This window comes from Silurus meridionalis, chromosome 6 (assembly GCF_014805685.1).
Source record: "Silurus meridionalis isolate SWU-2019-XX chromosome 6, ASM1480568v1, whole genome shotgun sequence".
Classification (NCBI taxonomy): domain Eukaryota; kingdom Metazoa; phylum Chordata; class Actinopteri; order Siluriformes; family Siluridae; genus Silurus; species Silurus meridionalis.
Window position 1 is genome coordinate 23,274,210 of NC_060889.1, and position 12,024 is coordinate 23,286,233.

The following is a 12,024-nucleotide window of genomic DNA, read 5'->3' on the forward strand; positions in this document are numbered from 1 at the left end:
TACTACACTTGACCATTAAAGCAATAACTTCTCTAAACTCTGGTCCTGCTTTTTGTCCAAACAACGCGCAACAACTAAATGGTTATTGTTCCCACACTCCCCTAGGCCTAGCCAAGGTGGGAACATAACAATAGTAAAACGTATTATTTTTGGTATTCTATGTTTAAAGCATATTTCTAATGTGGTTTAATTAAGATGACATCAGAGAGCCATATAAAACTATAAGCAGTAACTAATCTTGCACAATAATCAGTGCTGGGTCACTGTTCAAAAATCCACTTTCTAAATGGTTTAAAATTTGCAGGTTGTACATTTTGATTCTTCTTTATATTGTATATATTGTCGAGCTGTAAGTATAAAACAAATGTTTTGAATAAACTTTTATTAATAAATGTTTTTGAGAGGGAATGCCCTCTTTATAGTATGTGTTTCCAGTCACCACTTTTCCACAATAAATCCATACTCAGATATTAGTCCATTAAATTAATTTTGACTAATCAACTTTGTGTGTAATGTAAATATTACAAGAGACACAGTTGATGGTTTTTTGTTTAATTTTATTGGTTTTATTCTCTTTACATAAATTAACACACAATCCTTATATCAGAAATTTTGATTGTCAGAAACATCTTGTTTAAAGCTCCTAATTGAAATAAACATACCATCCGAAAGTGACTTTAGAACAAATCCAGTGTCCTTTTACAAAATCCTTCATGCGACACAGTCGCGCTTTTTATAGTCTGTCCATCAGATGAGATGTATGTTGTAACCGTACAGAGTACCCTTTTAAAATCTAAGAACTATAAAAAAATAAAAATAAAAAAAAATATCTCAATCAAAACACCTAATATTCACATTCAGTTTGATTTCATAGTTTTTCAATCGTTGTATTTTAGGAATAAAGGAAGCAGGTCACATCCGACAGCTTTGGATGGCAGATGAAAGACACTTAACACATGCGATTGCGCGCAAAAAAAAAAAAAAATCTATGTATGTAATAACTCTATAACACAAGAGCACTTATTTATTTGATAAGGAAACCCAGATCTTGATCCCTATATTTTGATTCAAGTAGTAAGTGAGCCCTGGTTTATCTGCTCTGTCCTGCTCACCTCAATGTGAGATGGATGAGATGCACAGCTCTGAGTGGGAAAACGAGGTGTGAACTGGCTGATGTGTGTGAGTATCCGGTGCAAGTCAGTATCGCCTACGAGGAGTCACTTGGCGAGGCTGTATTCTCAACCTACTCTGTAATAAATTTATTATTATCTTAATGGAAGCAGTATATTACCAAGGATTCTTAGTGATTGATGTATCATAGTAATAAACTGTAGTCTAGAATAAAAACGTTTTGCAAGAGAAAACCATTTTAAAAGCACATAGATGAAGTTCAGGATTCACGCTGTAAACTGGCACATCTGTTATTCCCCAATCCATGGTTTAAGTGGAAATTATTTTTTTATAGAATTGTCACACTAGGTATACGGATTATTTGTCATAGGAGGTACATCTTTTGCACTAATTACATAGTGTGCCTACAATTCTATTTTAATACAAGGTGCATCAGTGGAGTCTATTTTGTAGGATTAATACAACTCAATCGACAAAGGAAAAATACTGTAAAGCGCTAAAGCTCCAAATGCTATTGTTGATACTGCTGTGTATAAAATAACAGTAATAATTATTATTAATTTGGGAAAAAGTAGTACAAGTACAGTCATAGAAAATAGAGGGATTGAAATCATTTTTGGAACACAGTGTTATACTTGGGTTTTCTTACACACACACACACACACACACACACACACACACACACACACACACACACACACACACACACTTTTATCAGTAGTGCACAAGCAGCACAAGCAAAAAAAACAAAAAAACAAAAAAAAAAAAAAATGATGTTGAAAATTTTACCTGAACACAATCAAATCATGTACCAGCTTTGTAAGAAAATGAGACAGTAACTCAATATTAAATATAAATTATAACTTACATCCTTTTCGTTTGTCACTTTCACGCTGAGAAGTTAAGCCTTACATGTAGTGTGTGAGCGCAGTGCCCAATTGCACCGCACTACATGTCAAGCTTCAAGGTCACTGTGTTACTGCAAATTGCTTTTTGAGACTATCGAGTCCCGCATGATAGCATGACAGGCTATTTTCTCGTCTTCATTTTCTGTCCTTCATTCATTCTTTCTCCCAGGTCAAGAGAAATGCAGGAGCAGTGTAACCTAAGCAGCATCAAAAGCAAATAAGATTCAATGATTCAATATTTAAATGTGTTTCACCCTACAATAGGGTTGCATCTCTGCCGTCGGTCAAAAACTCAAACCAATGAGTTTACAGATGTCTTCTGTCATTCGAATGAAACGCAGCTTGGATAAGCCTTTCTAAAAGGTATCGTCAGTGACTTCATGTCAGAAAGCTTGTTCTAAAGTGATAATAAATAATGCACTTGAAAAGAACACGATCCAAAGAGGTCATGGACCAAAACATCCAACTGATCGAGACAAAGAAGTCAATCATATTGCCTGTCATTTCAGCATGCAGCAGTTTTATCACCCTCATATTTCAGCACTGTAGCCTGGGCAGCACACACCCACAGTATATGTAGCTTATCAGGTAACATGGATGAGATAAGAGAGGCTGTTTGAAACTAAGAAACATCTACCTCAGGCCATTACCTGAACATTTTGCTGGCTGTCCCTTCAACAGTAAAGGTGCTTTATTTACAAATACATCTAGGGTCAACTCCAGATGTTATCATGTAGATCTCATGCATAGACAAGTAAACATGTCTTGCCCTTAATAGACCCAAGCTATAAAAAGTCCTCCTGCAAAGGCAGGATATATGTTCGTACCATACCGTATGGGTGTGTACATGAGCTATGTTCATACACTCACATTTTGCAGCTAAAAAAAAGCACAAATTCACACACTCTGGTCTTTAAGAGATTCATAGTCCTTATTAGAGGAATCCTTAAAGCCATTCACTGAAATGGCACAGATGAACAGGACCTGAGGAGGGAGTTGTTGATGGCTGGTAGAAGCGTGGACCATCACTGTTCTTTCATAGCTCTTTCCCTGCAGTCTGGGTCACAAGATGGAACAATAAAACAAAGGGAACTAATTATGTGAACGGAGTTGAGGTGATTGATGGAAGACCCGTGTGGGTATTCTGGAGCTCCTCCCTGGAGTGCCTGATTGATGTAAAATGGAAGTGGAGGCTTGCTGTTGCTGGTTAACTTGTTTCAGGACAAGATGTTGTTTTGTATTCAAAAAGTACTTATTCCTGTAACGCACCATCTGCATGTGCAGCAGTCGCTTTGAATATTGCACTTCAGGCATTATCATTTTAGGCACATGTCCTGTGACATGCCGGACTCCTTGGATGCATTGATAGGTAAGTCATAGCCAACTATAGCCACCTTGGAGCTGGGCTGCCAGGGCCGCAGTTCTCTGTTGGTGATCTCTGCAGCTGAGCGCAGCCGAGGTAAATTGCCGCCGTAGCAGCCACGTACCATTTGTTCTTGGGCATGTCGGAGCAACTTTACTTCTTTGTCGACACAAGAAAGCCCTAGTTCTTTCAGCTGCTTCCAAAGTGTGGCGTTAAAGTGTTTGTACAGTGCAACGTCAATGGCATTCCAGTCTCGGATTTTGTGCAGTTGCGCCTCAGAAAGGTTGTCTTTAGAGGAAGGCATGCGCATGTTTTGCTTGATGTAGAGCACGTCCTCTAGATCCCATGACAATAAATGCCGGAGCAGGACTAGTGATTCGTCAAAAAATTCTGCGATCATGACCAGCGAGAAAGTATACTCTACTTCCGCAGCAAACCGCTTTGCATACCTCTCTAGGTCCGCGTGCGGTCGATCCTTGTCACCACCCAGGTCAAAGGTAAGCGTATTCCGGGCGTACATTGAATCTTTCTCTTCTGGACGATAGTAAGCCCAGGGGTTGTCCAGAAAAGCTTCCAGAGAGCCATTGGGGACTCGCTTAAAAGAGTCACAGTACTGGTTATAGTAGCTGAACAGGGACTCAAACATGGCACCAGGTTCACGCAAGATGGTGATGTAGATGGTGTTATTGGGCATCAGGCGTTGCAACTCCGAGCGGCTAAAGCGTAGGTGGTTGGTCACAATGTTCGGAGGCAAGGTATGGGGGTGGACAAAATGGCTGCTGAAGAGGCGTGGGTAGCAGAACTGGTGGTCGCACTGGGTGACCGGCAGCCCCACTGTAAGGTTGTTGCGCTCGGCAAAGCGGAAGAATATGTTCTGCACAGTACTGCTGGCTGTTTTGTGTGTCTTGAGGAAGACCACATTGGTGTGTTTGACAGGGCGGCCAATTTGAGGAGAGTTTATGGACGGGCAGATCTGCCTGAATACCTCCATGGGCCTGTAGGGACAAAAAAAAGTTATGCGGTTTTACATAAAATGAGAGAAATATAAATAAATATTTTTATTAATAGTAAGTTAGTAAGTTCTTACCAGCTAAGGTGACCCCCCTGATGCAACAGCAAACTGACAGTGCTAACTGCCAACAAAATCAGGAAAATTTTCTTCTGAGACATCATCTATTCCTGAGAAGGCAGACAGACATACAGACAGACAGATGAACAGGTTAATCACCTGAGTCAAGCAAGAGACGTTTTGGTCAATGATAATGTGAACAGAAATGTGAGCACCCACAGAAATGCAAACTAGCAGTAGAGCTGGAAACTAGCTCATCTGTGTCAACTGACAAGGCCACTGCAGCACAATTGAAGTCTGGGAGAGTGTCCAAGCAGGTCTGTGCCCTCCATACTCTCACTAGCATCACATGGCTGCACCAGGCATCTAATTTCCCTTCTCCTTTCAATTCAGCCATCTTAAATAAAGCTTTAACACAACATCCTGTTTCCCAGCAGTGAAAGCCAGATATCAGGTGAAATTAGTTTAATTATCATTATTAAGGGCAGTTATTGTGAGATGCCATGGCATACAAAAGGCACAGGAAGTCAGTACTGCTAATAAAATAGCTGCCTGGCTTCAGTCAGAGTGGATTGCTAAGCGTTGTTATTTACTGTAACTTGCAATAAAGTTAGAGTACAAGAAGTTAAAAACTTTAGAGAAAAGTCAAGCCAAGGGAAAAAAATAGATTTAAATAGCAAGTAACACAGTCAGGGATCATGCTTTTATTAGCTAGATAAATTTGCCCATGGAAATGACTTTTAACAATATATGATTATATATATATATATATATATATATATATATATATATATATATATATATATATATATATATATATATATATATTGTTTTTCTCAATATATTACAAATTGCATGAAAGAAATGCCATGATTTGATTTTTTTTTTGTATTGTAGCGCATACAAAGTTTATTTAATCATATATGGAAAACTTGAGCACAGATAAGCCCATTTAAAATTTTTTCTTTTATTCTTCATCCATAGCTTCATTTTGTACTAGCTTCTAACATCCCAAGTTCATAAAAATTGATCTAGATCAACACAAGTCACAATCTACCAGGCTAAATCTAAAGCAAATTTTTTTTATATTTTATAACTCTTCACATGTAAAAATGGTCAGTGTAAATGTTATTCACGCTTTTCTGTTATCTTTGTAAACATGTCCATCAGCGAGTGATTCGACTGTGGTATTGTCATGGCCTGCTGCAACAAGGCAGACTAAAACAGCACCCTTCCAAATATGATTGGGGATGCAAGATTTACATAACACAAGTTGTATTAAAATACATAGTTTTCCCTGATTGTGTAACCCTGATTAATATCAACTTCAACTTCGAAATTACACTAGTTTCCTCCTTAAAATTGTAAATTTCCTCAGTTTAAACATTTGATGTTTTCTATGTTTTATTGTGAATAAAATTTGAGTTTATGAGATTCGTAAATCATTGCTTTCTGTTTCTTTCATTTTACCCAGCGTCCCAACTTTATTAGATCCAAGGTCGATCCTTGTCACCCAGGTGACAAGGACCCAGGTCAAAGGTAAGCGTATTCCGGGCGTACATTAAATCTTTCTCTTCTGGACGATAGTAAGCCCCGGGGTTGTCTAGAAAAGCTTCCAGAAAGCCATTGGGGACTCTGGAATTGTGTTTCGGGTTGTGTTTCACAATTAAAAACATGTATATATAATGCATGCCACATCTGCTGTCTATAAAAGTGTACTACATAAAATCATTTTAGTTTCATTGCACACATATCTGGACCTATAAAAGCGTAATATTTTGCAGTGTAGCATGTATTGCAGAACTACCTGTAGCGTGATATAATCATGATACGAACTGCAGCTTCATTCCATGAAAAAAAATGACATTTCCTAAGACTTGTAGGTTGATTTGACTATATCAAAATTGACCTCAATCCATGTTACAATTTTCAAACGGACAGATAATAGGAACATAATCATTTGGACACAACAGCCCAGGCAGAGAAGTGAAGCTAAATGTTCAGGACAAAGCCACATCCATTTTTTCCTTCTCGTAACACAAGCTTTTCCCGGTGCGCCGAGCGCTGGCCCTTCTAGTCCACTGGGACACTGCTGGATCAAGTATCAGGCTAAAGCTCATAAGAAAAGGATTAAAGAGGCAGTCCATTGGAGAACTCCCTCAGTGCTGGAAAAAAACAAGAAATCCCTCCCAACCCCCTATTTTAATTAAACAGGCTGATTGGGTTTCTAACGATCCACAGAGATATGACAGCAGAAAAGGGGTAATTTGAGAATCGCACAGAGGCGCATGATGTATTCCCGAGAGAGAAACAGAAAGTGGTGGGTTTTACAGACAAGAGGGTGAACAAAAGATGGCAAGACAAAATGTCATCAATTAATGAAGCAAACATTACAAATAAACACAAATTATTTACAACCTGCTGCCTGGTCCTTGAAAACATATTATTCATACATACAGGTAGTCACTGACTTACCACCACGATTGGTTCCGACAGACCGGTCGTAACACGATTTGGTCGTAAGTAGAGTAGGCTATATGTACAGTACTGTGAAATGATGTTATAAAAATCTTTAAGTAGACTAGACTAGTCGTAAATAGGTCGTAAGTTGACGACTACCTGTACATTGTAACTGCCTTTACATTTGACAATGTGTCGACCGTTTTTTAAGGCATGTTTATTTTTTTATTATTATTAATTTGTGGCTAGTCTGCGATTCTTAAAAAAAAAAAAAAGAGGAAGTAGTTTATGATAAAATATCTTTGGCTTTTGCCCTCAAATGGCTCCCGGCTGGGAACCAGCTATAAACTCTGAACCTAAACTTATGCACTGTGTGATGTTAATCAGTTTTTGGATTCATAAAATCATTTGATTGTATTTTATTTGTCACACTGTAGTTTTTGTAGTGATGTATATCATTGAAAGATTGTGGAGCACAGCAGTAAGCTATGCGGCCTTAATCTGGCCTGCTGGAGACAAACATCTGTGTCCTTTTTTTGATGCATATTCATTACACTTAAATAAGGTTTATTCCACTGCTGTTACATTATATTATCTGGTGTATTTCGCTGGTATTTTCTAGGCCAATAATAGGATGTATTTGGTTTTTAATTTTATATTGAAATAAAAAAAAAATGTTATCTCCCTTTTTTTCTCGTGTTATTCAAGATGAAATATTTATTATAATATTTCATTTAATAAATTCCAAAAAAAAAACGGATGATGAATTTGGATGTAAGGTCTTTGTTTACATACATAAATTCACATGCTCATGCTAAGAAGCCTTAAAGCCAGCTTTAAACAATACCGCACATGAAGGCATGCAGGATTTTTTTGTTTTGTTTATTTAAGTACCTGACCACATCATTCATCATTCATTCAGTTGGGCTTTGTTAAAAAGACATAAGTCAGAGATCCGGCATCTCAGGCATACAGGGGTGAAGTACTAATTCTAACATTCTGCTTAATCTATATCTCTTTCTATCTCATAGTTTATTTACATTGCCTTTATTCCCTTTGTTCATGTATGCCTTCTTTCGTGCTCATTTACTTTTTACTTCTCCAGGGCACAGAGAATCTGGCAGCTCGAGAAGTCGTTCAATGCAAAGATTCCTCAACAGTCACAAAACAGGTTGAGAGATTTGAGTGCCTGACTTGTATTTACATGTTCAGTATGACTTCATTTATTCAGTAAACTCTTTATCAAGAGCCAGGAGCAGAGCCAGCAAAACCTTGAATGGAACATTAATTACAATTGGGTGCAAGTTAGGACAGCGATATATGGATATGGATTTAAGTTGCTCTGGCTAAGGATGCCTGAATAAGTCGCTCTGGATAAGTGTGCCTGAATAAGTCGCTCTGAATGAAGGGGACCTGGACAAGTCGCTCTGGATAAGGGTACCTTGATAAGTCGCTCTGGATAAGGGTGCCTGAATAATCCGCTCTAGTTAAGGGTATCTGGATCATTTGCTCTAGATAAGGGTACCTGCCTAAGTCGATCCGGATAAGTCACTCTGGATAAAGGGGACCTGAAAAAGTCACTCTGGATAAGGGTGCCTGATTAAGTCGCTCTGGATAAGGGGGCCCTAGATAAGTCGATCTAGATAAGGGTACCTGGACAAGTCGCTCTAGATAAGGGTATCTGGATAAGTTGCTCTCGATAAAGGTTCCTGCATAAGTCGATCCGGGTTAAGTCACTCTGGGTAAGGGTACCTGGATAAGTTGCTCTGGATAACGGAACCTGGATAAGTCGCTCTGGATAACGGTGCCTGAATAAAGTCGCTCTGGATACGGGTACCTGAAGAAGTTGCTCTGGATAAGGGTGCCTGCAAAATGAACAATAACAATAACTGAACAATAGGTGCCTCTGAGAAATTTTGGTTTCGTTCCAATTTATACTATACATCCAGATCCTTCCACCCCACTGCAGAAACAATCGTGAACAAATGACAGGGTCAAATTTCATGTTTTATAACACTACCATGTTCTTTTCTGATCCAGCTGCTGGCAAATGCTTGGCATAGATAAGGGCTTATAGCAAGAAATTAGATACGTACTAATCTCATGTCTAGTGTAGTGCACGAATAAAGATGGCATGTTATAAACTGACACGTTGCACCTTGTATTTAAATTTTTTATAGTTTCTGGGAAAATATGTGTCACATATCATTCAGAACACCATAAAGTAGACGCCATAAGAGACACAGATAAACAGAGATTAACGTCTGCTAACACTGCTGTTCAACTAGCTCTACAAGCGCTGTTTAATAAAACTCCCCATTTTCTTTATTGGGCTGTATGCAAATGATAATGGCATTATCTTCTATTTATCACAATGACTGGGATAAAGAGAGTGAGAGAGCAAGAGAGAGAGAGAGAGAGAGAGAGAGAGAGAGAGAGAGAGAGAGAGAGAGAGAGAGAGAGACAAAATCATGAGTCATGATAACTATAGCAAACTTGGTTGTGCAATCCTGACCAAAAGAAAAATCCATTTTGTAAACCATTTCATTTCTGTTTAGTTTAACCCAAGCTCTACTGAGAAACAAGAAAAACTAACCATATAAGGTCAGGAACACAGCCTTCTTAGATTTTTTTTGTTTTAGTGTTCACTAAAACAATTTATTTTCCGGTATTATTATTTTTTTTCTTTCTTTAACATTCCATGCTTCATACAACAACTTAAATAGACACAATCAGGACTAAAACATATAAATTGGGAAGCAGGTTTTCTAGTGGTGACAGATATTAGATTTTGGGAAGACTAGATTTTGCAGTGTGCTTGTAGAGATTTGTGCTTACAGGGTGTTAGTAAAGGTGTAGGTGACAAAGCCTGGGGTGAAGCTAGCATTCCAGTTCATCCCCAAGGTGTTCAATAGGATTTATAGCAGGAGATCTTCCACTCCAAATCATATACATCATACAGGTTGGTGTCAAAAAAGTTTTGAGACTAGCTCTGTTAACAAGAAAGTACTTTGGACTAGATCTTCATCTTCGGAGAGAGGCGAAGTCCGCAGGAGCCAAATCTGGTCTTCCTGATCTCTCGTCATCTGCCAGTTATGAACAACTCAGTGCAGCATTGTGGTATGTCGAAGGCCGTATGACACTTATGTCATGTCAAACATCTTTGTGGCAGATTTAGCTATTGATAAAAACTTGGAGTTCACTTTTGTCATGCTGAAACAGGTTTTTAGTTTACTAGTTCAATGAAATTGTACAAAAAAATAAATGTTATTCTACTGCATTCACAACCAATTGTGTGCCTCCAACTTTGTGGTGACAACTTGGAAAAGAACCACATATGGCTGGGAAAGTCGTGTTCCAATAGTTTTGTCCATGCAGTGTAGCTTTGTGTTGCTCTGCTAGATTTCTTGTCTACATGATTATACTGTAATAATCTTGGTTAAAGTGCATATGTTTGTGTTTCTTTTGATTAAGTCAAGGTCGAGTGCAAATACATACACGTGACGTGCTTCAGGTGGAAATTTTTTGTTTTAATTTGCTGAAACAATAAAATGATAACATTTCACTAAATGGCCATAGCTACAGTGCCTTGCAAAAAATGTTTGAATTGTTGGAAAATAATTGGACTGAACTGAGACGATAATGTATGTCCTAAAATGTACCAAACGTATCACATAATACTGAGGTGCGAGATGGAGTTCACTTTTATGCAAATAAATTGTTATATGATCTCAGTATAAACACACGTGTCCCAGAAAAGCCCTAGGGTTTGATAGAGAGCAAACAGCATCTTGAAGAAAATTCTATTAAAACAAGTCTGAGATAATATTCTGGAAAAAACTTATCAGTCAAGCTTTGTTAAAAATAAACCCTAAAAACAACAGAAGCATAGCAAAGGGTTTCACTGATTTCCACAAATGTCAACACAGTGCTTGTGATCTGCAGCACCTTGCACCAAAATCTCCACAGTGGTTTTAGCAAATGTGCTAAAAACGTAGCCACAGGTTTACACAGGGATTTCTTTCATCTGTGCCTGATTTCTGTCTGCTCATTTTTCCTTTCTATATCATATAGCTGAGGTTTCTAACCACATCACCTCAGATTGGTAACAGGTCACGGATCACTTGTTATAAGCCCACAGCGGGTTTTCCTGCGGGTGCTAGGCTTCCCGTAGCGCAGAAGGGAAAAGACTGGCGTTTAGAGCAGAGTGGTGATAGAAAAACCGCTGTTAGAAAAAAAGAACAAAGCCTTGCACGTTATCTGTGTGAGTGCTTAGTCAGTACAGCCTGTAATGTTTTTGCATGAAGGTCTCACACACACACACACACACACACACACACACACACACACACACACACACATATAAATGCAAACTGAAATAATTCCAGCCATCGGTTTGGAAAGGAGAATGAAAATGCAAAAACAATTGCAAAATCACATTAAACCAAAGGTCTCTGATTGATGCTAATCAGATGATATTGTATAGAGATGCCTGGTATGTGGTATGTAATGTAATATTTTGAGAACAAAGTCAAAATTATGAGAATAACATAAAAAAATTACAAGGATAAAGTCCAAATTACGAGAATAAATTGTAAATATTTTGAAAGTCGTAGTTATACGAGATTAAAGTGGTAATATTTTAAGAGTACAGTAAAGTTATGAGAATGAAGTTAAAATGTTTTGAGAATAAAGTGAAATAATTACAAAAATAAAGTTGAAAGTTTGAGAATAAAGTTGAAATATTTTGAAAAAATTACAGAATGGCAAGAAAAGCTTTTCTGCTTTGCATGAGATGGATGAAATTCTTTGTCTTTTGGCGCCTTTTTTTGGAATTATAATTAGTAAATAAACACTGCAGCGGTTATGAAGGAAACTTAAGTTATTCAGAAAAAAAAATCAGACAGACATTGAGGAAATTGCCTCTTTTGTGGAGCCTAAAGGATATAGATGGATACAGCTTGTTATTCGAAGAGTTATTTCTCAAAAGACTATGAGGATGTTATTTAAAGAAATACACCCTGAAGGAACTGAACACCTGCACTGGGGTCTGGGGTTAAAATATTTAGACTTTATTCTTGTACTGATACGAC

The 12,024-nt window shown here is 37.9% G+C and overlaps 1 protein-coding gene across 1 annotated transcript; it reads right to left on the reverse strand.

Moving 5' to 3' along the window:
• Window positions 1–543: 543 nt before the first annotated feature.
• gal3st3 (galactose-3-O-sulfotransferase 3) lies at window positions 544–8,745 on the reverse strand. The gene is given in 4 exon segments (XM_046852466.1): window positions 544–3,358; window positions 3,361–4,397; window positions 4,490–4,581; window positions 8,684–8,745. Coding segments are annotated over 3 exon segments (1,350 nt in total). The 5' UTR covers window positions 4,576–4,581; window positions 8,684–8,745; the 3' UTR covers window positions 544–3,131.
• Between the last annotated feature and the right edge of the window lie 3,279 nt (window positions 8,746–12,024).